At 53.1% G+C, this 27,924-nt stretch overlaps 1 protein-coding gene across 23 annotated transcripts in view; it reads right to left on the bottom strand.

Annotated features, from left to right (window-relative positions):
* TACC2 (transforming acidic coiled-coil containing protein 2) overlaps positions 1 to 27,924 on the bottom strand; it is a 203,378-nt gene that overhangs the window by 13,958 nt on the left and 161,496 nt on the right. For 15 of the 23 annotated variants that reach the window (XM_066239459.1, XM_066239467.1, XM_066239458.1 and 12 more), the window contains 10 exons: positions 25,390 to 26,692; positions 23,610 to 23,645; positions 21,286 to 21,346; positions 19,973 to 20,174; positions 12,193 to 12,254; positions 10,746 to 10,861; positions 9,337 to 9,508; positions 7,994 to 8,134; positions 7,024 to 7,113; positions 77 to 220 (listed from right to left, as the gene is read on the bottom strand). In XM_066239459.1, the coding sequence (XP_066095556.1) occupies positions 77 to 220; positions 7,024 to 7,113; positions 7,994 to 8,134; positions 9,337 to 9,508; positions 10,746 to 10,861; positions 12,193 to 12,254; positions 19,973 to 20,174; positions 21,286 to 21,346; positions 23,610 to 23,645; positions 25,390 to 26,692 (2,327 nt within the window). The remainder of the gene's footprint in view (positions 1 to 76; positions 221 to 7,023; positions 7,114 to 7,993; positions 8,135 to 9,336; positions 9,509 to 10,745; positions 10,862 to 12,192; positions 12,255 to 19,972; positions 20,175 to 21,285; positions 21,347 to 23,609; positions 23,646 to 25,389; positions 26,693 to 27,924) is intronic. The other 8 variants (XM_066239463.1, XM_066239473.1, XM_066239462.1 and 5 more) reach the window with 7 other exon arrangements.

Raw genomic sequence — 27,924 nt, 5'->3', positions numbered from 1 at the left:
GGGCAGAGACAGAAGCTGTTCCCAGGGCAACCAGAGCCGGCCCGGCCGGGCCTGAGTCACACCCGCACTATGGTACCTCCGCTCGGGCGATCTGCAGGGCAGAGTCCAGGTCGGGCTGCTGGAACAGAAGGCCCGGGGGTTTCTCCACCTCGGCGGCCCCCATGCGAGAGTACAAGGCTGTTTTGGAGATGGAGACATCTGTTGGGTGAGCTGCTTCTCTCTGTGAAATGGTTTTTAATTAAAGGAAAAAAAAAGTTAGCATCCATCACACGCCGAAGAGCACCACCGCATTCCTCCGCTCATGAATGGGTCAGTTGTGTGGTTTTGAACTATGAGAAAATGCTCAGACTAATGAATGAGGACATGGCGGGCACAATCTATGGAAATTGATCATTTTGCACCTGCACAGGCAGACAAAGGGGCTAATGGCGGAGGCCTCCCCGACTCCCGGCCCTTGGAGTCGAGCGCGTCTGGTGCCTGCTTATCATGGCCATTTATCAGACGCCGAGGCACTGAGGCACGGTGTGCTAAGAACCAAGGTCATTCCCCAGCAGGCTCCAATTCCAAAATAAAAGCCTTCGTGAATGATGTCAAATCCTAGTCTACGCCTGCCTAGTCCTGAGTAACGGCAGATCTGATCGTTTTTGTAAGACCGTCCACATTTCAATCTGGGGAGAGGGAAGAGGAAGGGAGGGGAAGGGGACATTTGTTTAGCTCCATTTGAAAGGATATGATTCACAGAAAGCTTAAGGGCTACAGTAGTTGTCAACCCACGTCACCTTCCACAAACTACCGTATTTTTCGCTCCTTAAGACGCACTTTTGGAGGGGAAAATGCCCGTGCATCTTATAGAGCGAATGTTCATTCCTTTTAGCTGAAGAAGAGTATTTGAGCGGGTTCCCGGACAGCTAGAAGAGTATTTGAGCATTAAAGTCTCTTCTCATTGGTTAATAACAGTGCTAATGGTTGTTAATATGGCTGTTGAGTTTACATTGTGGAAATATTATTGTGGTATATTTTATTAAATATTTTAACACACCGTTTGGTTCAGAATATTTTTTTTTCTTATTTTCCTCCTTAAAACCCTAGGTGCGTCTTATGGAGCGAAAAATATGGTACTTTCTGGAGGACGGAAGGTAAGAGTTATGTTGGAGAGCTGTTGCCTTTAGCCCGTGTGTCAATGGGAAAACTGAAAACTGGGTTGACAACACCACCCACATCTGCTGGTAAGACCCTCAGCAAGTGGTGTGATTCCCCGCCGCCTCTAACTGACCCCTGTCTGACTACAGATGACGACAGTCACTAGCCTCCCAGGACGGGGGAGAGGTCTGTGGCTCCCCTTCCTCCCTTCGCACAAAATGCTCAGCAATTTCCAACACAATTAAGATGCGGTGTTAGGAGCACGTTCAACCAGCGCAGCCCAAGTCTGTCTAGTTCTACTGCACATGGACACTCAACCAAGCGTCCTCTCAGTCCTATTCATTAGCCCCCGCGCTGTCGTGGCGATGAGACCAACCGCCACCCTGGTTGGCTAGCGTCCAATTCCACGCGAAGCGATGGTGGTCTGACAGGCACGGTGGGCTGCTTCCTCCCTGGGAAACTGACGAGAGGAAACTGAGCAGTGGACAGGACCCCAGGGAGTGGGAGAAAGGTGGGGGTCTGGGGAAAGAAGAATGGTGAGGACTCATCTCATCAAGGGCAGCAGACAAGATAAAAGGACCAAAAGTCACTGGGAAGGTTCCGGAGCAGAATTTCTCTTCCGTCACAAGAACAGGCATGCTTGCCCTCTACCACAGTCTTGAGAAAACTGAACTTGGGACGGCCGGGAAGCCGCAGACGGGAGTTTAATGGATAGGACTGGAGGTTCCGCGTCAGGACTGGTTAGTCGCACACATGCACGATGGACTCCACGGCTCACACCTGTCCTAGATGGGAGCATCTGCTGCTTGACTGTCACTCCTGCTGCCTGGCCTTGGGTATCTGGGACCCAAAGGACAACTGCTGATTGGAGCGGCGGGGAACGCGCGCGCGCGCGCGTGCGCACGCACACACACACACACACACACACACACACACGGACTTCAGACCTCGTCCAAACAGAACCTAGAGACTTGTTCCTGTCTCAAACTGGATGCCGTGAGCTGTTCGGCCTCGGGTTCTAATTCTGAAAAGGATTAAAATCTGTTCCTCTCACTTTTTTTTTGTTTGTATTTTTCTGAAGTTGGAAACGGGGAGGCAATCAGACAGACTCCCACATGCGACCGACTGGGATCCACCCGGCATGCCCACCAGGGGGCGATGTTCTGCCCATCTGGGGCATTGCTCTTTTGTGACCAGAGCCATTCTAACACCTGAGGCACAGGCCATGGAGCCATCCTCAGTGCCCGGGCCAACTTTGCTCCAGTGGAGCCTTGGCTGCGGGAGGGGAAGAGAGAGACAGAGAAGTAGGAGAGGGGGAGGGGTGGAGAAGCAGATGGGCGCTTCTCCTGTGTGCCCTGGCCAGGAATCAAACCTGGGACACCTGCATTCCAGGCTGACGCTCTACCACTGAGCCAACCGGCCAGGGCCTCCTCTTACTTTTTTTAAGTAAAATAATTACTCTTTGAAAAAAAAAAGAAAGAATAAAATTTCGAAATAAAAAGAACATTAGCTGTCATCTAACTCATCCTGGTTCTTCCAAAGATGGAAAAACAAACAAAAAACAACCACAAACAAACTGTAGAACTGAGAGATTTGGTGGAGGTTTCTCGGACTGAAATTCAATTCTGAACCCAAACTTTCTCAGCTCTCTGAAGTGCAAGAGAAAATGAATTTAAACTAACTTTATCATACTGGGCAGAAACTCAATATGACCCAAGGCAGGGATTAGCTGATCTTGAAGCTGCCTAACAGCCTTTGTAAAACAAAGCAGGGGATGAAAAAATGAATAAAATAATGAGCTTTCTAAGTAAACACAAAAGGTTACTACCACCTATGGTGATTCAATATCACTTGTCAGTCTGGGCACCCGGTATCAGCGAAGAAACAGATGACTTCAGAATTGCATTTGAATTAACTACCGAGTATCCGCATGTTAATGAACCGCAGGGAACAGACCCTGGTTTTCTTTTACAACCGAGACTTGCTTTTCGCTGAAACTAATAGGTTTGTCTCTCACTGATATTTTAAAGATCAGACTTAGATTAAGTTTTGTTTCTCATACGTAATCCTGTACTTGTCACTTTGGAGGAGCCAAAAAGCCATGGGAATCACAAATTAAAGTGCGCCGTGGCCATGACACGGAGCGCAGGAGCCTACAGAACCAGCTTCCGACCCCTCCATCCATGCCTGCTAATCTCGGTCCCTGGGGCACTGTCACCCGGTCAGATCTTCACACCTCAAGCCTGGGGTTCTGCTTAGCCTTGCAGCCAGGGGCTGGGGGCCATAACTCACTCTCCCAGGCTCACAGTCCTCCTGTGGCCAATTTGCTGGTGCCAAGCCTCAGGAGAAGCTGCCACTTCTGGGACCAAGAAAGGACCTCTGTCCCCAAGAGCCAGTCTGGGCAGAGCAACGCAAGAGGAATGCACCATGGTGGGGACCAGGAGTCAAGATCAGGTGGGGAGATCACAGCAAGCTGGGCCAGAGTCATGGACTGTGGACCCAGGCTGGGCGCTTGGGGGGTGTCCGAGCCGCATGGCACCACACTGGGCAGGAGGGTGGCCTTTCCCTAGTGCTGCCGTGTGACCGTGGGCAGCTACCACACTCTAACTGGACATGTGGAAGGCGTTCCCACAGGAGGCACCACCAGCCAACGACTGGCCACTCCTTGAGTTAACAGATGGCCTCAGTCCTCCTGAGCACAGGCTGCATGCAGGTGATGCCCACACTGGCAGGTAAGCGGAAACCTGCGTGCTGACCCTCTGTCACTGCTCTTCAGACTGCTCCTGTGGCTCTGAGGCACCGTGTGTTCAGTGCTGGGGATGGTGGGTGGATTCGGACACACTGGGAGCTGCCCAGCCACTCAACAACACGACAGGTTGCCCCAGACCTACCTCCTCCACTGAAATAAAATCCGGGCACCTGCCTTTATGGGACAGGCATCCTAGAGGGCGCCACACTGAGGACTGCCACCCTTTTCCCCAAAGACCGCCTGTTCCTAGGACTTCCTCCACTCTTGAACCTGCCACTTGTAAGTCCTTGTTCCTACGTCACCCGGACACATTCTTCATTCTTTATACCAGGTCCCCCTCATCCAAAGGGGGCCAACGGCTTTAGGGATCACAACCAGTATCTGTTACATACACAAATCAATCCCCCTGGGTGCCCTGCACCCCTTAGAAAGCCATACAGATGGGCTTAGGGGGGTTCTCTCTCTCTTGTTCCAGTGTTAAATTCAAGGTTGATGTACTGCACAGCCGTGACCCCGGTCAGATTTACGCCCAGGAGGACACACTGAATTCAGTTTGGTGCGTGCACGCACGCACGCACACACACAGGCCCTAAGGAGCATTCCTCATTTCTGAGGTTTTCTGACTGGGACAGAGGAAACCCCACTGTGACCCCACCAAGCGGGGCGGGGTTGGGCTGGCTCTCCGTCTAAATGGAGGTTAAAGCTGCTTGAAGGTGCAATTAGAGGTCACCCCGCCCACCCCGGTTTGGGCTGCCTGGCAGCCCCACCATGTGATTTTGTTTTTCATTCCAAGTGGTTTCACGTTTGTGTCAGCCACGGTGTAAGACCACACCGCCAAGAAGCCCGGGCAGTGTCACCTGCGGCTGAATTATACGGGCAGAGGAAAGAGCGAATTGGACCCACAGCTGCTGTTCCCTCCTATGTCGGCAGCCCCCAGGGCAGAGAGGGGCCACCAGGCATCCATGAACAGAAGCCCACAGGGGCGTAAGTGGGTGACGGCAAAGGAACCACCCGTGGGTGGGTCAGCCACAGGAAACGGCATCTACTCCCCCGGGGCCAAGGTCACTGGATCATTAATTTCCCACAAAAGCGGTACAAGTTTACTACGGCAGAAGGCAACGTTCACTTCGCAGCAAGACATCCCATCCCGACGGGGTGTTTCTCGTGGCATGCCCTCTGTTGTGCGCGAGCAGATGGCTGGGGGTGTCTCTCCTGCCCACGCTCAGGACGTGCACGTGACAGTATTTTCTAAAGTCAAATTCAGGACACACGGTCAGAGAACAGGCTGCGACTGACCGGAAGTCAGCTGCCGGCCAAGATTTGTTGACGGCCGTCTCTGACGTGGTCCTAGAGGACGGCAGGCTGGGGGGCCAGGCACTCCAGAACGCTTGCTACTCCATCATGAGAACCTTCTCAATTCTGCCTCAGCCATGGGGACAGGAATATACCGTATTTGTAGCGGCGAAACATCAAGCAACTCATTCTGTCTTTAAGGTGCTACCCAAGGATATCAAGAAATACATCTAACGGGGGGTGAGGTGGGAATCCTCACTGCTTAATGCTTTTTGGAGATCCCATTTTTATAGAAATCAAACCCAAGTGTATAGGTTGGCAACAAGGACAAGGGCATCAGCGATCTATATATACATTCTTGTCCCTGCCCTGTGTTTCAGTACGCCCAGTCTGGACACCCAGTGTGACCACCTTCTTTCACTAAGAGGTGTCTCTGCGCCAACCCCCCCCCCACTCCCAGAGCGAGGGAACCCACGCTGGGGGCTCCGGGCAGGGGCAGCCGCTGAGGGACAGGAGGAACCACTGGGCCATCTGCCAAGGGCGCTGCTACTTAAGAGGGACGGGCAAAGGGCTCCATCCGGAGACTTGAGTTCTAGGTCCCGCCGGGTCAGAGAACCGCTGTCAGCCCTCAGGCTGGTTCCGCCGCTCCCTCTCCCCATCTGTCACGTGGGACCCGGACCCCCACTGAGGAGAGGCGCTGTGAGTGTCTGACCGAGGAACGGCACACAGGCGAAGGTCGGCGGCCAGCAGCAGCCTCCGTTCACTGCACCCCTGCTGCGCGCCAGGCTCTGCGCTGCTCTCCTCACATCCCGTCGTCCTCACAGCGACCTGCCAACTCGCCGCTATGAGCCTCATCTCGCAAACGGAGAAACTGAGGCTCAGAGAGGCTCCCCAAGTCATTCAGGGCCACAGAGCACACTGGATGCCAGCCCTGGTCTGACACACCAGGTTCACCTGGACTGCCCACCTCGGGGTGGGTGGGCTGAACCTCACAGGGCCACCCATGGTGTCACATGTCATCAGCCACTCATCCAAATCATTAAGGAAAAAAAAATACCCCGAACTTGGAAGCCAGACAAAAGATCTCTGCATGCCCTGCCAATATGACACACTTCTCCAGAGCGGGGCGGGGGGATGCGTGCCACTGTGGGGTGCCTGCCAAGTGGCCTGCTACCCTTTCTTGTACAAAGGCTTTTCCTGGGACACTGCTACACCCATTCATCCATGTATTGACTGTGGCCGAACTGAGTGGTTGTTAAAGACCAGATGGCCGTTAAGTCCTAAAATATTTATCATCTGCCCTTTACAGGAAAGGACTGCTTTTCTGTGATCCTTTGGACCCTGGCCTCATGAAGGTCCTGGTTTCACCTACTGTTCCCTATTGATTAGGGTTCATTCTCAGCACAGTTAGCTATTAACTTGTAGAAAACAGAAGAGTTGCAAATTATTTTTGTTCAGCAGAGAAGCGAATTTTAGGAACAGTCAACACCCTCGAAGATGATGATCTGTTGGCCCTGTTTGACTCGTATCAACCAGTTTGACAGCGAACCCCGAGACCTTACTCTAGCCTTCCGGACCCCACAGACTATCTGTCGGTGTCTTCCACTTCCTCCCGTTCATCCTGCGTGGCCCTCCCGCCGGCTCCCGTGCCGCCGAGTTAGAGCGATCTCGGACACATGCCCAGCGTCTACGGATGCAGGAGTTACGCTGTTAGCTTTTTGGAACATCATATCATCTTTTGCCGAACACCGACAATGCCCGCCTGGCCTACGGTTAGCATGGAAGCAGTCGGACCACACACCACTCTCAAGAGGCAGGGCGGGGCGGCAGCAGACCGGTACCTTGGTGTCCTGGCGGCCGCGGGAAGCCAGGGCAATCTGCCTGGCCAGCTTCAGGGCTTCTATCCGCATGACGGCGAACTCTAGCTCCTCCTGCCGGAGGGGCGGGGACCAGCCGCGGGGGAGGCGCACCGGGACAGGATGCAAACGTTCCCACATCCAGGAAATGAAAGTGCCACGTGAATGGGTCATGACAGGTACTCAGGGGGGAAACACACGCTCTGGCTTTGTTTCCCACGAACACCTCAGCAGATCATGAAACAAGAGTTGAATGTTTTCTTTTTTCTTTTTTAAATCCCCCTTTGGAATGCCTATCAGGAGGCATTATGCATTCGCATGTGAAATGCTTTTGAAAATGAAATCAAAATTTTTACTGCACTGTCTCCTGCGACTTCTTCCCTTTGGTTCATTTAACGTGAAGTCAGCTTAACCATGTCCCTGACTGGATTAGTAGCTCCCAAGCGACTGTTAACAACCTCCCTAGGTTTGCTCTGGGCGTCCTGGTCTAGAGGATATCAAATTAAGTTGTCAAATTTAAAGCACAGGGTAGGCAATTGTCTCAGTTCCAGATGCAGGACCAAGTCCAGATGTTATCTCAGTGGAAGCCTGGGCGCCTCATGTCTATAAACAGCGTGGCTCCGTGGCGAGCGAACAGCCTTGGTTCCGTGAATAAATCACAGGAACTGCTTTTGGGGCTATCACAACTTCTGAGACATGGCTGGGTCCGATTTCCCGATTTCCAAATTGAAATACCCAATGGTCTGTTCCGTATGTAATCACACAATGGATATCACTTGGCGTCTTAGGGGAAGACCACCACCTAGGTAGGTCTTTGCCGGGGGGGAAGAGATTTCATTTGGAACACTCTATGCCATTCTTCATGAAATCCTTCCTCGCGGCATTTGGGGCTCAGGGGTTCATTCTCTACTGAGGTTTCGACAGATTCCCCAGAGGTCACACGTGGGCTACAAACCTGAAGTTTCTGAGCAAATACTGGGGGGTTCTTTTCTGCTAAGTCAGGTTCCAGATAGTCCAGCGCACCACAGAGTGAGGCCGGGTGGGCCAGCCTGCTGAGGAGGGCGTCCGCGGGGCCAAAGGAGCCCTCGGGAGCTGTCTGAAGGCCGCAGAGGGGGACAGAGGAGAAACAGAGGAGAGCACAGTGACATCGGTTCCCAGCAAGGACAGTTAGTTCCACCTTAAGGCTAAAGAGAGTATCAGTCCAGGCCGACACTGTCCTTTTCCTCTGGACTGAGTGCCACACGCTGACAGTGGGCATCTCGAAAGTGGCAGGCCCAGCCCCCTCCCCAAAGCAGCCTTGGGTACCCCCCAACCCCCCATCCTCACTCCCTAACTAGTCAGTGGGAGGAAAGTTAACATTTGCTTATTTATTTGACAATCTCCCCGGGCAGGAGACAAGCTGCTTGATGGTTTTTCTAAACATAACTTAAGTCATTGAGACAATACCTCCCAGCATAAATGTCAAAGAAAGCAAGGTTTTGGTAAATGTCTTTTTCTACATAACGAATGGGAGGGTGATTTTGAATGAAAAAGTCTCTCCTGATAGGTCAGAAAGATTTTAAGCTCAGAGGCCCCCTGGGCAGAACGTGAACCACGCAGAGGGGCACATTTCTAAGACTGAGTCACGTCTAGATTCTCTCTGCTCAGTTTTAGTTTCTCAGGAGCCGATGGCCAGACACTGAGTAGGTGCTCGATAAATAGTCATTGCGTGCCATCAATGATTTGCTAATATGGAACAAAAAATAAACACACTAAACCAACAGCCTCAAACCCCACTGGGGATTGCTAGGCGGGAGGTAAAAGAAATGAAAATAAAATTCACCTAGCAGGATGGTCCATTTTGAATGGCTAAAGGGGTAGGGGTGCGGGGGTACTGAGAGGCCTTTAGCTCAGCCCCATCTGCCCCGAGGGAAGAGCTGTACGTCCTGGTCTACAGACAGGAGGAATTGTCCATCACCAAGGACCGGGAAAACCACTGCTCCACAAAGGAGTCCCTTGCTCTGCCCTGCAGGAGAAACAGGCACAGACTGATGACCATCCCAAAGCAACAACCCAGCCCTAACGACAAATAAAGCATGTAAGTGGTAAATCCACCACCACAGCCAGGCAGGTAAGAATAGAGAGCCTTTCCTCTCTACGGTGGGGGTCTCCTAGGCTGGCTTCTGTGGGGGATGGGGTGGGGCCCCACGCCACGTGCCAGGGGAGTCCTGCTCTGAAGGCTCGGCCGCCTGGTGCTGGGACCCGGCTGGCCCAGGCCTCCGCCCCAGTGATCTCAGGTCCCTCTATAGTCACACTTACCATTTCAATGGCATCTGAAGCGGTCCCCAAGGCCATGGCCTCCAGCTCTTTCTGGGAGGATTTCTCTGACATCTGCAGGTGTGGCTCCTGGTTGGGGGCCAGCCCTCGTGTCACGGGATGGGGAACCTTTGCCCCAGCATTCACGAGGGCTTCTGTCTCCTCAAAACTTGACCTGAGGAAGCAAAGGGACACCTTTAGCCTTTTCCTTGGAAATCGCACGGCAACCGGCCTGGATGGCTGACCTCAGTCAACATTCCGAGGGATGAAAAGGGGGAGGTCTTGGGTGGCCATGGGGCTTGTAGGCTGGGCAGCCTGAGGGGGTGCGTGGTCCAGCCCCATGCCAGGGCCTGCAGACGAGGGAGGGTCAGGAGCACAGATGTCACTGGCTAAGGGACGTGAGCAGTGGCACTGGGCAGACTGCCAGTCTGCCTGCTTGTGCACCCTAGGAGGGAGGTGACTGGGTCCCGTGTCTCCTTTTCTGCAAGATGGAGACAATGCACCCCTCTGTGAAGGTCAAGTGAGATGCCGCCGGCAGGTGAAGCTCCTGACAGGGCCGATGACCACTGCTGGGAAAACACCATCAGCATCCTTCGGACCACTCCCGGCAGACTGTGGAGTGAGTCTGGGACATCAGAGCAAGAACGGTCATTCCTGCCCAGTGAAAAGGGCAGGTAGGTGACGGGAAGGTCCCCATCTTAGAGCCACGCCCCACTCTACCCCAATCCAGCAGCACGCAGCTCAGAACTCCACCCTGAGGAATGCTCATATTTCCAGCAATATTAATAATAAATGTTTTATTGGGCACGTCACGTGCTCCAGGCCTGTGACCAGTGATTTCCTTAGAGTACCTCAGTTTATATTCCTCCTGATGGCTTTGGGGGACAGCTGCCCCCCCCAGGGCACAGGTGGGCAAGTGTCTGCAAGAGCGGGAGCCTCATTTTATCTTCACCAAATCCCTACAGGGTCAGTGTGAATACTGCTCTCTGTTGACACACGAGGAAACAGCAGCACAAGGGGTGGGGGACAAGTGTCCTGCATTGGGTCACACAACCAGGCAGGGTTGGGACGGGACCCAGGCTCTGAGGGCCGCAGCACGCCACCCCTCCGCAGAACAAATTACAGAAGAAAGTTGCGTGTGCCTGGGGTGTCGAGAGGGGCTCACACACTCAGCTGTCAGAGGGTCTCGCCTGCGTCCTAAGGGCAGCCAGTCACAAGCCCCCACATGTATATCCGTGGGAACAAGTGGAGATGAACGTCAGCTGCCTGAATACACACACACACACACACACACACACACACACACACACACACACACACACATGAAATAAAGCCGGGACAGCAGTGCCAACCCACTCAGAGGCTTGGGGCCCTCGGGCCTGATCACAACCCGCTGATCACGGCAGTCGTACCCTGAACACGGCGTCGGGGACTCTGACATCCGGACGGGGGGAGACTTGACCGGGCTCTCCTGAGACGTGTCAAACATAAGGTACAAAGCCTGCTTCTTCGGGGCGTCATCGTCCTGCTGGAGGGATCAAAGTCACACGTTAGCTCGGCCACCGCTGGCCCGGACATGTTACAGAGATGACACACAGAGCACTTTCCATAGGAAGAGATAACTCCTGGGGGAGGGCCACCCGGAGGAGGAGCCCACCAGTGCTGGCTGGGAGCGGGGACAGCAGGACAGGCGGGCGGGTGACTGTGCAACTGGAAACCTGTTCAAGGGGACAAGGAGTCTAACAGCATCGCTAGTCGCGTTCTCTGGGGGTCCATGGTGCCAGCCCCTAAAAGGGTAAACAGAGGGACAGGCCAGAGCCCACTCTGGGTGCTGCCACAGTCTAAGGGGTGAGGTGGGGGACAGCATGAGGACCCGGTGTTAATGAGCCCCGCAGTCACGGCGGGCTGACTTAAAACCACGGCTTAGAAGCAGCAACCCCAGCGTCTATAGCAGGGGTCCCCAAACTTTTTACACAGGGGGCCAATTCACTGTCCTTCAGACCGTTGGAGGGCCGGACTATAAAAAAAACTATGAACAAATTCCTATGCATACTGCACATATCTTATTTTAAAGTAAAAAAAGAAAACGGGAACAAATACAATATTTAAAATAAAGAAGTAAATTTAAATCAACAAACTGACCAGTATTTCAATGGGAACTATGCTCCTCTCACTGACCACCAAGGAAAGAGGTGCCCCTTCCGGAAGTGCGGCGGGGGCCTGATAAATGGCCTCAAGGGGCCGCATGCGGCCCGTAGTTTGGGGACCCCTGGTCTACAGCAATGCAGGCAAGATCAAGGTAAGGTGACGGTGGCCATTCAGTGTCATGGCACCTCCGTGCCTCTGGGGGGCACTGCCGGACGACAGCGCAGCGCAGAGGTCATGCTCAGAACCAAATGCTCCATGGCAACTGAGACAGCTGCCCATCATCATCCCTTAAAATGCAAAATGAGGGGGGGGGGTGTTTGAAGAGACCCTCTCCAGTTATAAAAAGCCACGGATTTGAAGACAGAAAACAGTGCGCCTTAAAAGCAGCAGAAACACTCCCCTATCTTTTGAAAAGAAGTCTCCGACTAGTTCTTCCTCAGCCTAGGGAGAGCATTCGGTAGGGAGTGCCCGTGAATGCTAGTGCTTTCTTCCTGAAAAGCCATCGGCCGTGGCCCGGGTGTGAACCCCAATGTTTCCCCCTCGCATCACCCTCACTGCGCGCCCAGGATGCCCCGGGCACCGAGGGCCCTTGATCTGTGCTCGAGTTCCCAGGGACACTTGACGCACAGGAGGAGGCCCGTGCTCGGTTTTCATGACAGAGGACAGGGTGGGAAAACAAGTCCCTGACTGGCTGGAGGAAGGAAAACTTACAGGTAGGGAGGAGCCGATTTTCTCCATATATTCAATTTCATAGGAGTTTCTGAAACCCAGCTCTGCAGAATAAACAGAAAGGAGAGGGTGTCAGTGCCAGAGAAAACGATGAGAGGGGTGGGCTGGGCCGGGGGGGGGGGGCTGGCACAGGAGTCAAAGCTTTCGGGGGATGTCCACAGACTAGTAGTGGTTTCTGACACAACGGGGAGCCTCGACCTGGCTATCTATCTTCAGACAACTGGTAACCTCTTGCTATAAAGGGGCTTCTGTCATTGGGGAGTCTGAGAGAATTCCAAGGGAACAACACGTCATGACCAAGCACAGGTTTGATGGGGACAGATCTGAGCACTGTGCACCTGGTTTTCAGGTCAGAGCGTGTATACACGTCAGGTGGTGGTTGTCCCGGTAAGTCTCACGCGCAACACGTGGGATGTTCCCACGTCCCAGTGGCATTTCAGAACTGGACCCACAGTTGTCCCTCTCGGAGAATTCAGCTCCAGCCACACCCCCAAAGCAAGGGAAGAACAGACACTGTTCCTCCGGGGTTCCTTGTCAGGGAAGCTTTGAAAGTCACTGAGAACATCTCCCGAAATTCTGCCGGTGGTGCTGACAGGAGTGGTCCAAATCAAATGGTCAGGTCCAAAGGTTTTTCAAGTCCAGTTCGGTGGGAAAAGAACCCGTTTCAAACTGACCAGAGATTTTAGGCTGCAAAGAAAACTCCAGACGCGGTCACCGGAGACTAGAGTCCCCCCCCCACCCCCCGCCTGCCTCGGTCACCTGGGCGGTTCCACATGGTCCTCCAGGTCTGCAAACTCCTGGTCTCGCCAGTGGATGCTGAGCACCTACTACGTGCCTCAACCTGTGCTGGGCCCTGGGGATGCAGGGCTGAGCCACACCGAAAGGGACTCTTCACACAAGCCACCGACAGCTACCCAATGCCTCCTTTTTACTAAAAGTGAAAACCAGGAGGCGACCTGCAACCCGTCCGTTCAGAGAGCAGCTAGGTGTGTCGGTGGCAATCCCTAAAGCCTAATTAACGCCTTAACTTTTTCTTTAACATAAAAATAAATATAAATAGCAGTTCTGGTTTAAAGCACCTCTATTTTTCACATATTGTTGAAGCCAGTCCTTCAAACACGATTCCCGCCTCTGAGCTTTAAAATGAGCTATTCCGTGGAGGACTTTCTCACAAGCAGTGTGCGCGGCTGCAACCGAACAAACGTCAGCGCTTCGGCACGTGGGCACGTTTTCCGGCATCTCCAAATCACCCTGGTGAAGCAAACACACCCTGCTAGGGGGCTCAGCCTGCTCACGGGCACAGACATGGTCTGGGGGACTAATGGACAGAAAGGCCTGGGGCATCCTGAAGGCCGATGCCCTGACACACGTGCCATTCCAGAAGGACGGAGACCAGAGCCAAACCAACTGCTGCGTAGGGGCTCGGAGTCTGCAACTGCAGCGTGGACCTGTGCCCGAGGTCGGCCCCGACCCAGGACGCGGAGCATTCCTTTATAAAGACTTACGTCCCCCTTCACCTTAACCGTGAGGAGCCGGTGGGGAATGGCGATTTCTGGGGCCTCCCCAGATCTGTCACTTCCTGTGTGTGGGACCCCAGGACCACCTCTTTATTGTTCTGTTAACTACTGTTTAAGTTGAGAAGGCAATCGTGAATCAGCGGTTTCCTTCTCCAAGGTAGTAGCACCACTATCGCCAAGGCATGAGTCAGCCCTAAATTATTCATCAGGAAACTGCAGCACACCCCACAATGGCATGGAGCACCCAGGAGGAGCCACACAAGCTCAGAGATTTTTCAGGGACCCGTACCCCTGGCTCCAGTTACCAGCTCGCTGCCATGAAGCGTTCCACCCAGAATCTTAGCTTGTTTCCTGGCAACTGGTTGGGGTGAGTTTCAGGTCACCAAGCTCATATACCTACCTGCCTTCTTTCCTGCCTGCCAAGAGGGCTTCCCTTCCCACTGCCCGGTGTCCCCTGTTCCTCCCTTTAGAGGCAGCAGGACAATCATGGGAGGGGGTCCCCTGACACTCCAGAGCAGCGTCTGCATCTGTAACGTGCCTGGTTACAGGGAGTCCGCGCTCTACCCAGGACTGTCAACCCTGGTGAGCGAGGGACTGACTCTTGGAGGTGTTCCTGAACATGACCCGACACTTCCAGTCATTTATAATTTACAAAATGGCCTGGACAGGATGGGCAGAAAACAAATACGTCTTCTTCTCACCAAGGTGATCTTGGATATGTTGAACAAACATTTGACCGAACTTGGTTTTCAAAATCTCACGCATCTGCTTTGAGTGCCAGGCTTCCACGCGAGGAGCGATGGAAGGGGAGAGCCACGTCCACTTTTAGCCACATTTGACACCATCCCACATGCAGCTGGAGGGCCAGGAAGGGTGACAACAGTTCCACCTCGTGGCACAACATTCTCCCATCTAAGAGAAGAGGCCGCTGGCAAAGGCCCATGCCAAAGAGGCCTGCAGCTATTTCTGATGAGCGTTGTCATATCCGAGGGCTGCGTCGGCTAATGATTTCTTACTGGGGTGATGCACAGTGAGAGGGCTGCACTACCATTTTCACCTGACTCCAATCAATAGCGCTTGGCTGGGGGACCTGCGGAGGCCAGAAGGCTGCCGCTGGGACCAGACCGTCACTCTCAGAACCAGGGAAACCAGCTCCCTCACTTCTCCACGCCTGCTGGCTTGTCTGTAAAGTAGAGCTCAAATGGCCTACACTTGGCAGGAAAAAATAAATAAAATAAGATCAAGGTGGGGCAGAAGTAGGTTTCCAGTTGTTCATATGGAAAATGCTACAATAATTAATCAACAGTAATACAAGAATAAACTCTGTGCGTGGTGCACTCCTGTCAGCCTCCTTTTGCCCCGTCCTGTAAGATAAAAAGCCTACAGCAGCTTATACAAATGTAACAGATTAGAACCAGTGTATCAATGCTCACTGCTTGTATTTCCGGAATATTTAACCTAAGGGACGAGGGGAGAAGAAAAGAGCCCTGTGAAAGGGGACAAGAAGGCTATTCCCCACTCCCCTGCTGTCACCCTTCTGAGTATCTGCAGAATGACCCCAGGGGACGGAGGGGCAGCCGTAGCTGTGTGGAAAGGGGGATAGGGGAACTGAGAGACCACCAGAGGCCACCCAGACTTGGGATTCTATGACAATTTCTCTCCCCGGGTCTCTCGGACCAGCGCAAGGAGAGTTCTCGGAGGCCGTGTCACCCAGCGGCTCCTCACCTTTTCATCCTCAGGGACCACGTGGACGAGCTCCCCTCCCACCGCACGTGTCAAAAGATCATGCCCAGAAAAAGGGCGCCTCCTGAGCCAGCGCTCTGAGAACACTGTTTATAATTGCCCATCTGAGTTTTCAATCGGTGGGAGACAATCAGTATCCCCACAGTGCGTGGATGGAATTACAGCCCAAACAGGCACATTTCAATCAGCTGGGCATCTTTCTAAATGAGTTGCGCTCCAATTTTTCAAAATATTAAAAGACAACTTGCAGCTCTTGTGGACCCAGGAAGGGACACCCCAATCAGTTCAAGAACCTCCTTGGACAGGTGACGCGCGGAAGGCTACACAGCACTCCCAGGAGGGCTGTTGGGACTCGGCAGGGCTCTTAGAGTCAGGCACTCCTGCTTCTCCACGGTCAGCCTCGTGACACTGCCGAATCTCAACAGCTCAAAGCCTCGGCTTCCTCGCTCTTCAGTGGGGAGCTGTAGAACCCACTCTGGGGGTGGCAGGGCGAAATGGTATCGTGTCAAACCCCCAGCGGGGCTCGTGGTGCGTGTAGCACCGACAGCGCCTGACTTTATCACGGTTACTCAGAGAATGCATATCGTTGTGCTTATGTGTTCAAATGATAACTACTATCTCTAACCCAACGCTTTATTCTGGGATCGGCGACTTCAGTGTAAGCGTCTCACTCTGAGCTGCAGCCGCAGCCAGATCCTTGCTGGTGATGACACCAGCGCCCTTGGGTACGCGTCTGCTGACGCCGGCCTTGACCTCATTAACAGGATGATCAGCTGTGATCATGGGTCCGGGGCTGCTGGGGTCAGGTTGGAGTGAGATGGTCACTGTCAGGGCTCCCAACTACATCCAGTTCCTGAAGGGAACCAGGGCACATTAGAGAGGTGAATGCAGGGTCCGCACCTCCGGAAAGGGCGACCTTCCCGTATTCACAGAAAGGATGGATTTCCAGTTGCCCACTGGCTGTCATTATAGTTGGGACTTCCCAGATGATCTTCACAAGGTGACAGGCTTCCTAAAGTTTTGTTCCAAACTTTTCACATATTTCTTGAATGTTGGCAGAAAACAAATACCGTATTTCCCCAGGTATAAGACGCTCCCATGTAGAAGACACACCTTAATTTTGGGATCCGAAATTTAAAAAAAAAAAAATTTATTACATAAAGTTACTGAACTCAAGCTTTATTTATCTACAACAGTAAGTGCAAAAACAAGCGTGAAGTGGGAAATGCAAGTAAAAAAATCTACAACCACTGTATAAGATGCACCAAGTGTTTAGACACCAAATTTTGGGGGGAAATGTGTATCCTATATATGGGGAAATACGGCAATTACTGAGCTAGTGACTCTTCTGTTTCAGTTTAATGTTAAAGATGAATAGATGTTACCACTGAATGAGGCACCTAGCCATCAATTTAAAAGGTACTTTGAGAACCTCTGTCATCTATGAAAAGAATGCATGCGTATGATTCCTGATGATAGCAGCAGGGGGTCCTCGAGTTACCACAGTCTCCACGTATGACGTTTTGCGTTTACAACGCTCACTCCCATAAAAACTTCGGCTGACACCGTGAGCATCCTACTCATGGAAAACATGGATCAACTAGTTTGGTTGCACACAGCGGAAGAACGCGCATCATTCTTTTTCTGTGGCTTAGTTGTGTTTTTAGGTTCTAGATGACCATTCTACAACTGTGTTAGGATAGGTAATTGACTTAGGCTAGGGTGTGTTTCGACTTACACCAAAATTCGGGTTACGTCACTGTCGTAGGAACGGAACTACGTCGTAACCCGAGGACCCCCTGTGCATACATAGCCCCAAATCATCCCTTTTGATTCTTATCTGCAGTGACGAGCCCAGGTGGGCTTCTAAGTGATTCTCTGATATTTAGAAGTCCCTTATCAAGCTCTAAGGGACACACCAACTAGCAGGAAGCCACAGGATGCTATCAAAATGGCCAAGTCAGTGGCTGGTGCTCAAGTACCCCCTGCTGCTTCTGGAATGTCAACCCCCAGCCCACCCCAAATCACCCTCACGTAGGGGACAAAGATCAACCTATTGCAAAAATCAACCTGAGGTGTCGACACTGAGCTCTCCACCTGCCTGGCCTCGTGTTTCCTTCCTCTCACAGACCTGTCTGTAGTCCCTCCTGTGCTCAGAATGCTGAGGGCCACAAAGATGGCTCAGATGGAGCAGCTGCCTTCAGGAAACACACCCCTAGTTGGGAAGCTAGGGAGGCACGTGCGTCACCATTATGGTGTTAAGTGACCTCAGAGAGGCCCACACTAAGCTTAAGGGCAGACACAGCAAAGGGGGTGTCCAGGGAGAAGCTGGAATGGAGCAAGACAAGTCGGAACACGGGAGGGGGGGCATTCCAACCTGGGACCAGCAGCACAGGCAGCTGAGTGGAGATGCCCACGGGGAAAAGTGGCGAGGCTCATGGCTCAGGTGTGAGTGCAGAGGGAAACCAGGACTGAAGAGAGCTGAGGCCAGGTGCCATCTCCCCCCCTCGCCCTGTCTCCGGGGTCAGGTGGGAATGAGATGGTCACTGTTCACGAAGCCTCCCCAACCCTAAGCCAGAGGACCAACCAGAGAGCCAACCAAAAGACTCCCGTCTGCAGAAAATATAATGCCCCAAATCCCGAAGACGTCTAATTTGGATCGTCTTTGCATCTTAAAACTGCAGAAAGGCAATAAAGGAAAAAGATAAGCATCCAACATCCCCCCAAAAAAACATGCACTGGATCTCACTGGTACCATGGAGAGACCTGCTGGGCAGAGCAGAGCACCGAGAGGCCCAGTCACGCAGGAGCCCCTTGAGGACGCATCTGAGTGACGATGACAAACGACCTGTACCCCAGCCCCACCCAGACGAGGGCAGAAGGTCAATCAGTGGAGCCCTTGCTCCTAGTTAGCAGCAAAGAAGTGGAGACACGGTCTTCTCCATGTTTGATCACCCTCATATGAACATCTACTGTTTTTTAAAAAAAAAATTTTTTCTTTACAGAGACAGAGAGTCAGAGAGAGGGATAGATAGGGACAGACAGACAGGAACAGAGAGAGAGATGAGAAGCATTAATCATCAGTTTTTTGTTGCAACACCTTCGTTGTTCATTGATTGCTTTCTCATATGTGTCTTGACCGTGGGCCTTCAGCAGACCGAGTAACCCAGGGGTTGGGAAACTTTTTGGCTGAGAGAGTCATGAACGCCACATATTTTAAAATGTAATTCCATGAGAGCCATACAATGACGTATTATCCAATAAAAATTTGGTGTTGTCCCGGAAGACAGCTGTGATTGGCTCCAGCCACCCGCAACCATGAACATGAGTGGTAGAAAATGAATGGATTGTAATACATGAGAATGTTTTATATTTTTAACATTATTTTTTTTTATTAAAGATTTGTCTGCAAGTCAGATGCAGCCATCAAAAGAGCTACATCTGGCTCGCGAGCCATAGGTTTCCAACCCCTTGCTCAAGCCAGCGACCTTGGGTCCAAGCTGGTGAGCTTTATTGCTCAAACCAGATGAGTCTGCTCAAGCTGGCGACCTCGGGGTCTTGAACCTGGGTCCTCTAAACCCCAGTCCGATGCTCTATCTACTGCGCCACCGGCTGGTCAAGCGACATCTGCTCAGTTTTTTAAACTTCTTAGAAACCCATATCTGGGAAAGGGAAACTCAGAAGTATCACGACCGCTCAGGGGGCTGGGTCGGGGCTGAGGATGAGGACGGGACGTCAGGACACCGTTCAATCAGGAAATGACGAGCCCCTTGGGGGGAGGGGCTCTAGTTACTCCCCCACCCGCTTTCCTAGCCAGAAAGGAAGTGTGGAAGCCAATACACAGATTCAGAAGAATCAGTGTTAGTGAGATAAGTAATTACTTTTAAAAAACACTCGGTCACCCAGTCATGTGCTGACTTAGGATACAGGGATTTTTCAAGCCGCGGAAGCAGGCAGAACGCTGAAAGTGAAGTCAGGGAGGAAGGAAGGTGCCGATAAGATCAGCAGCATGCCTGGGGGCCTCTTCAGAGGGACGCTGTCCTCCCGTGGGCAAGCCCGGGTGAACCTCTGGTACAGGGTTTGAGTGGCAGGGGCGGCCACTTTGCGGGGCACCTTGCGGGCCGATGAGCAGAGGCGGCACCAAGACGACCCCAGGTCAACTGACCTACACTGACCATTAGCCTTGAATGAGGCTCCTTGGAGTTGTGTGTGTTTCAAAATCACTAAGGAACATACGCCACACAGCTGAGACTAAGCCAAGCTTGAGCGAGCTCAGGACTGGGAATGAGGGGAAACCGTGCAGGCTCTAAGCAGGGGTCATGGGTCACAGAGCAGCTGGCTTCAGGCCATTTTAAAACATAGCCTTAGCGCGGTGTGCACTGGGAGGCTGCAGCCGAGGGCACAGTTACCTGGCTTAGAAGTTTCTTTCCCGGCCTTGTGTGCCCTAGGGGCAGTGGTCTCCAAGGCAGGGTGGGGGTCCAGCTGGCCAACAACTTGCTTACCCTCCGTGGGTGAATTGAATTTGGTCTCGTTGACAAAGGTGGACAGGTCCGAAGGCTGCGGGTAGTCCTGCTTGTCAGCCTCCAGGTCCACCGTCATGCACGTCCACTTCTGGTTGGTGACCGCCAGCTTCTCCTCATCGGTCGCGTGGACCACGGCGGAGATCACTGGCGGTGTCTCTGGGGTCGCTGCTGGAGTGGGTTCCTGGGAGGAGAAGGGAGCGGTCTCTCCTTCTGCCTAATCCCTGCGTCCGAAACTGTGCCCACCCACGTGTCTGGGGCCCCAGGCACAAGGACAGGCCCCCGTCACTGTCCCCTGCATGTCCTCCCATTCTGCTCAAAATGGTCCCAAGGAAATAAATTCTTCCCTCTATGAATTTCCTGTACTGAGTGGCTTGTTTCAGGGGGTGACAGTGGGTTTTTAAAAATTGGGATTTTGCATCTTGGTTATTTTAAGATGTTCTTGCTCATCTGCTTTGTGGAAAAATAAGGAAACCTTTACTTCTGGCGATTTTATGACTGCGGGGACTGTGTTATGCCCACACAGTGCTCCAGGGCCTGCACGGCAGAAACACCTGACAATCCTAACACCTGTTGTTGGGGAAGGAAAAAGGGGGTTTTAGCTCCATGTTGACAGAGGACATGAAGCTGCACAGGTAGGGTGGGGGCCCAGAGATGTCAGAGCAGAGGTGGGACCCAAGACCCCCTGTTCTGGGGCCGGGTCCTCTCTCTGCAGCCCCTCCCTGCCAGGGGTTGGCTGGCTGGGGCCTCACTGGCTAAGATTGGGATGGGGAGGTTTGTTTTATGACCTCGAATGGCCTGGCATTCACGCCGTAGGGTAACTTTTCCTGGTCTCTAAACAGGAGAGAAGAAATGGTTTTCATTTGGCAGAGGAACGAGTAAGCAGGAGCGAGGGGCTCCTCTGAGGGGTGGAGTCCCTTTATCTCCCCACTCTGATTTGGGGTACACACTCTGGTGCCCTTCACACATCCTCAGTTTTTTTCTCACTATGCATTCATTTTATCTCAACAGACTTCCTCAACGTGACAGTCACATACAAGTTCAGCAAATTAACCGGTCAGAACAGACTGGCACGATTCCTCTAAAAAGTCCCGCTGACATCTTTCCTGAACATCTCGGGACACATACTGACTTCTCCCCAAAGTGAAGGGACCGAGAAGGACGGTGTCACCAAGAAGCGCTCCGTGTAGGAGGCGAGGACAGGGCGCTGAGATGTGGCCACCATGAGCTCCGCTGACACCAGCCCTAACCCCGGGGGAGTGACGTGAGTCACCAACGTCGAGGGCACGTTATACCTGAGAAGGTGGATCAGAGAGAGGAGACCGTTTTGGCGACTTTTTCACCCTAAACGTGTCACTGGAAACAAAATGGAAAAGGTGAACACAAAACAGGGCTACAGAACATTCCAGAATGCCATTCCAGAACGCACAGAGCAGACCGAACCCGCCGCCTCTGCCGGCTCCCTGCCCAGACTGCCCTGCCTCCGGCCTGCGCCTCCCGGCACCGGCTGGAAGACACACGCCCAAGTCCACAGTGCGCCCAGGCTCTGACAGGCATCCCTGGGGCCCCCAGGGAGAAGACGCACCAGGCCGAAATCTTTAGCGAGATGCCATTTTGGAGAGCTGGCCCAGAAAAATGAAGCTAAATTTAACCAGAGGCTCTTATCTCCCTTATTTCAAAAAGCAAAGTTTGGGTGAGCCGATGAACGGACGGTGGAATTCCTCCAGGCGTGCCTGAACCGACCACTGTGGAGAGAGAGGATCTAGCTTCCCGAAGCCAGAGAACGGGATCCAATTTACAGACAGGCAAGCCGACACGCCCCTGAGTAAACGACTCTCGGGCCGTGCGGAGACAGGAGGAAAGTTCTGAGTGTTCAGCGAGAACGGGTAGATTTCTTCTTGTCGGAATTCTGAGCTTGATGGGTCCTGCACCCCGAGCTTCTAGGTGGGGTTCTGACTAATAGGGCTGGAGGTGAGATCATTTTTTTTAAATTTTAGGTAAGAAAAATTCACATAACATTTACCCTCTTAAATATATATATTTTTAACTGTACAAGTTCAGTGGTGCTAAGTACCTTCACAGTGTTCACTCCAGCACTCTTTTCAGAGTCAACCTCCAGCACTCTTTTCAGGCGTAAGAAGATTTTATTTTTTCATGCCTTTTCCTGACTACAATTAACAAGCAAGATTCAGGAGCAGTCTTTTCTCCCTTTCTTTCTCCTTCATAGAAATCGCCGGAGGTGGCGAGGATGTTGAGGCCAAGGAACCACGAGACAAGACTCCCGAAGAGGTCAGGAGGAAGGGACCGTTAGCACGGGCGGTCCCATTACGTCCACAGGGAGGCCAGGTGTCATTCCCATGGTCACAATGGAGGCTTCTCCACCTGTAGACTGGCCCCTGCCTCCTAGCCTCAAGCCCCTCCGTGGTCCGGCCCTGATCCTAGCAAAACAAGGGGCTGGGGCTGGGGGAGGCTCTACCCTTAGATCCCACTCCTCTGCCCGCTCTAAACGTTAACTGATGGACAGAGCGATTTGGTACTCCAGTGTTCCTTCCTTGTGTTCTCTCAAATAAAATGCTCCAACCATGGCATTCATTCACAAAAAAAAAAAAAAAATACAAATGGGTATTTGCAGTATTTATGCATTTGCCATATGAGCAGTGCAATCACAGCGTGAAGCATACATTGACTCATGCATATAAATATATTAACCGTATTCTTTTTAAAGTTGCCACATGGCTCTAAAATACTAAACTCCCTCGGGCAGAAGAGAGCCTGAGAGACCCAACACTCCCGGGGCTGCCGGATGCCTGGGACCAGGCCAGCTTCCCTCATGAGAAGACACAGAGGAGGTACATGTCCTTGGGCCCCTGGGAGCCGCCCCACAAGATCCCTGCTGGCTGGGGAGGCAAAGCGGTAGAGGCACAGCGGTGGTCTGCTCTGTTCCCACCGACACCCAGCAGGACAACGACCCACACAGACGGCATGCCGACACCCAGCCCGGCCCTGGGTGACCAAGGCTGCAGGCCAGGCTCAGGGCAGGCTGGCGATGGCTCTCACAGCCCTGAGCTCCACTCCGAGCTGACCCTGATTTCAGGGGGCTCCCACAGGCCTCGATTTGGAACAGCCCACACATTTCTGCTCCCCACACGTGCAAGAACAAGCCATAGCCACAGCCGCCACCACCTGTGGCCAGCCGGGACGGGATGGTTCTTTTTCTTGTAAAGCCACCGTGCTTTGAAAGCGATCGCCCACCAGTTTGATTTAAAATGAAAGAATGCAATGAGAATTAAAAAGAGAAAAAAAAATGTGTGGGTTTCAGATGAAGACATCCAGTATGCACGGGGTGGAGGACAAGTCCCACTCCCGACAAGCAGGCAGATGTTGGATAATCACGTGTTCATAGCCAAGCAGTTTCACTTAACGCTAATCACTATGAGACAGAGAAACACCCTCCGCCCCTGGGTAGCCCCATGCCCCCCTCATTCCCAGGCCCGCCACAGACACGTGTAAGCAGCAGCCATGGAGTGGAGAGAAAGAGGCGTGGAGGCAAAAACAAAAAAGGCAGAATGATACAGCACGTGGAGCTTGTTAAGAGGCGGATTCCATTAAATTTACTTACAACAGAGAACAGACAGACATCACATCTTCAACCATCCTAAGACAAGAAGACAAAGAAAAAAGAGAGACAGACAGAAGGAACTGACAAAAAAGATAACTCTGCAGACAACTGGTTATCACCGGGTTAGGATACAGCAGCCAACCGCGAGCGGGCTCTCGGAGAACGCCTCATCGCTTGGTTCCAGTGACCCCATAAAGCACTGGCCCCAAAGAGCCTTGTCCCCCAGCGTGGGATTCCAAGCCACCCGCACTAGCGGTGAGACCGGGGGACGGGCAGGCTCCCCTGACCTGTTAGCTCCCCTGGAAGAACAGGGTCTAGCCAAGCTAGCTGCAGGCAAGGAGGAGGTAGCTGCAAGTTGGCTCTCGTTCCAAAGATGAGAGAACACGTCTGTGCCAGTCTGAGCAGTTCAGACTTTTCTCTTGCTGGAGGCTTAAAATACAGCTCCTAACACAGATTCTATGGAGTCTCTAGCAAAGGCCTGTTTGGGCTACGGGTCTAAGCAAAGTCCAGATTTTTTGGTCAGGAGTGCCTCCCGCGCACCACCAGATGGCTGCAGGGTGACCCAAGGCCAAAGCCTGCTTAGAGAACCTCATCTGAGGAAGCCCCGGGCTCTTCTTAAACAGTAGGCGCTCAAGAGACCCCCGACCAGGAGGTAAACAGGTCACCCTGTCTGGATTAGATCAGTGCCGGGTGACTCAGTTTGACTCAGGGGCCAGTAGCCGTGGCCCGTTCTGCTGGCCTCCGTTGTTCAATGATTGACGATGCTTCCCCTGAGAGCAAGGAGAAAGGCTCTGGTACCAAAGCACACTACGCTCGGGCCAGAGTCCCGAGAATGGACCTGCAGCCGTCCAAGTTAGGGCTGGGCTTTGGAATGAGTTCTGGAGGCATGGTCACGTGGCATTCAAGGGTAATCTACCTGGCAAGTGTGTGTGGACAACAGATTCAGTTGTTAATGGCCTCTTAGGGACAGTGGGATGGCTTTTCTCTTTCAGGTCCCACTGAACTCTTCTGGATCAACAGGGCCTTTGGACTCTTGTCTGCAAAGAACGGCTAGAGAGATGGATGAAGGCAAATGGGTATTGCCCAAGAGCTAGCTGGGGTCCAGGGAGGGGCCCAGGCCTCCTGGAGTTCTCTGGGTTTGTCTCCTGGACTGATCTCATTCATGGGCAGAAACAAATACTATACATTTTAACAGTATTTTTTTTAAAGATCTTATTTATTCATTTTAGAGAGGAGAGAAGGAGTAGAGAGAGAGAGAGAGAGAGAGAAGAGGGGAGGAGCTGGAAGCATCAAGACCCATATGTGCCTTGACCAGGCAAGCCCAGGGTTTTGAACCGGCGACCTCAGCATTCCAGGTCGACGCTTTATCCACTGCGCCACCACAGGTCAGTAACAGTATTTTTTTAAAGGGCGTATCTCCTAGCTCCTAGGCTACTCCAACAAGCAATTCATAGGCTAAACAAAAAAAGACCAACAGGGTGGTGGACCAGGTCTCCACTGGACGGTTCCTCTTCTATGGGATCCCTGACACCGCCCTGGAGTTGACTGTCAGGTCTTCAACCAAAAGGCAAGCTTTCAACTACTGACAACTTCCTAAGGCAAAGGGTCAGGAATTCTAGACCCAAAGGGATAGGTGGATCGGGGAACACCACAGTAGTGTCCCGCCAACAACATGGCACTATTACAGCAGATGTGCAAAGGGTGAGGGCAGCTCGAATGCATCCAGGCAAGTGGCCAAGCATTAAGCCCCTGGACAGCCCGCCCGCTCCCCTGAACTTACGTCTTTAGCGGTGTCTTCTTCTTCTTGGCGGGCTTGTTGAGCCCGTCCCCGTCCACCCCGTTGGCTTCCATGGCACTGGCCGGGATTTCAAAGGAGGCGGGGGATTTGGAAGGCGAGCTGGGGGTCTTAGAGGATGTCTTAAAGGGGTCAAGGGACTCATCACAGGCATCGGGGTCAAAGTTGTACGATTGTTGGGGCAGTTTGGGAGACTCCTGCATTTTTGAGGTGGAAGAAAAAGGGTTAAAATTGGGGTCATCCCACTTGTCAATATCAAAGGTGTAGGTACCTTTAGCGATAGGGATGTCATTGGGTTCAGTGGGGGATCTGGTGGGCGAGGCGGGAGTGTTGTCAAGTTTCTCGGGTGTTTTTTTCATCTTTGGCCTCCGGAGGGGCATTTTGGCAATTGGCTTTTTGCCGACCTTTTTGGAAGAAGGGGGGTTTTCCTGCTGGCTGTCCCAACTACCCTTGTCCTCAGAATAGTCAAACTCCAGCCTCACTGAGAGCCCTTTGGCTGGGGAGTCCTCCTGCCCCCCGCTATCCGACGGGGCCACCTCCAGTGCCTCCGGGGCTGTGGCAGAAGGCAACGTTTTCCTTCCAACGGGGGGTGAGTTCTGCACTCTGCCACCTCCAGAAGCTGGGGGGACAGCACCCTCTGAGTCCGGAGGGCAGGCAGCCCTGGGCACAGCAGCAGGCTCCAGGGGTCCCTCCTCGCTTAAGGCCGGCCCAGAACCTTCTGGCTGGGCCGGTTCCGTTCTCGTCTCGGAGTCTTGAGCCTCCTCACCGGGGAAAGGACTCCCCTCGGCCGGCTCTGTCTGTGTCTCTTTCACGGGGGGTGTTTCCGAGGGTTTCTTTGAAACCTGCTTCTTTTTTAAGGAAGGTGGCCTCGGTTTCTTAGTTCGCTTAAGGGTACTGGAGTCGCTGCTCGAGCCTGTACTGCACGCGTCGGGGGCCGGGGCCGCGGCCTCGGTGTTGCCTGAGCAAGAGGTACCATCGAAGTCACCGGCCTGCAGGCTGAGCGAGCGGGACAGTGTGGACTTAGATGGGGGGACGGAGTCCGTGGACTTCCTCCGCGCGCTCACTTTGCATTCCGGAGTCTTGGTGTCTGAGGGGCGGGGCTCCGAGGCCTGGAAGTTATCGACCAGCTCGATGCTGTCGAAGTCCAGGTTGTAGGCCCCGCTGCTGGCTATCGGCTTGTCCTCGTCGAAGACGGTGGAGAAGGAGTGGGTGGGGGGTCGGAAAGGGCTGCCTTCCGCCGAGGCGCTGCACGGGCCATCGGGGACGGGAGCTGTCTCGGTGCTGCAGCCTGTGGAAACCAGATGGAGCAGTCAGGTTAGGACACAGGACCCTTGGTGGTATTTCTCTTCCCGTGCCAGCTGATCACCCTCTAAGCCGAGTCCTCCCTCTGCCAGCCCCCACCCAGCCAACCTGGCCCATCGTGTGGACACAAATGCTGCTCTCACCCAGTAACAGCTCCAGACCCTGGACAGGCGTGAGCAGGAGAGAAAGGGCTGTTTAAGGAACAGCTCAGACCATTTAAGCATCAAAAACATTTCCCAGGTGCCCTGCTGGGACCAGGCACCATGCTGGGTGCTGGGGATTGGACCATGAACAGAACCTACAAAACCCTGTGCTCCTGGAAGGGATGTTCTTCAGTGATAAGACAGTCAAGAAGCAAACAAAGGCCCTGGCTGGTTGGCTCAGTGGTAGAGCGTCGGCCTGGTGTGCAGGAGTCCGAGGTTCGATTCCTGGCCAGGGCACACAGGAGAAGCGCCCATCTGCTTCTCCACTCCTCCCTCTCTCCTTCATCCCTTTCTCTCTCTTCCCCTCCCGCAGCCGAGGCTCCATTGGAGCAAAGTTGGCCCGGGCGCTGGGGATGGCTCCTTGGCCTCTGCCCCAGGCGCTAGAGTGGCTCTGGTTGCAATAGAGCAATGCCCCGGATGGGCAGAGCATCGCCCCCTGGTGGGCGTGCCAGGTGGATCCTGGTCGGGCGCATGCGGGAGTCTGTCTGACTGCCTCCCCGTTTCCAGCTTCGGAAAAATGCAAAAAAAAAAAAAGAAAGAAAAAAAAGAAGCAAACAAACAGGGAAAACATACAGACTCTCAGATGCATGCTATGGAGAAAAATAAAGCCAGGTAGGGACATTGCCATTTTAAAATAAGGTAGTTGAGCAAAGCCCTCCAAGGGTTTTTAAACAAGGATGGGAAGCTACGTAAAGGTGTGAACCAGGAGGACATTCTGGGGGAAACATCCTGGACAAGGAGGACAGCATGTGCAAAGGCCGTGGGGTAGGACCATGCTCAGAGTGTTGCAGAAATATTAGAGCCCAGTAAGGCTAAAGCATGGGGGAGGAGGAGGGGAGGGGAGGAAGCCGGGACTAACGCAAGGCAGGCACAGTATCGGCTCTGATTGTCATCAGGCCTGGTCTTGCTCATCAGAGCCACTGGGAGGGACAGGGAGCCTTTCCGTGGAGGCCCCCAGGCAACTGCAGCCGGGCGGAGCTTGCCCCATCTGCCACCTGTCCCTACTGCAAGCATC

The sequence above is a fragment of the Saccopteryx bilineata genome, chromosome 7, assembly GCF_036850765.1.
Source record: "Saccopteryx bilineata isolate mSacBil1 chromosome 7, mSacBil1_pri_phased_curated, whole genome shotgun sequence".
In the NCBI taxonomy this organism is placed as follows: domain Eukaryota; kingdom Metazoa; phylum Chordata; class Mammalia; order Chiroptera; family Emballonuridae; genus Saccopteryx; species Saccopteryx bilineata.
Note: the sequence above shows the minus strand (reverse complement) of the source record. Positions and strands in the feature narration are given on the sequence as shown.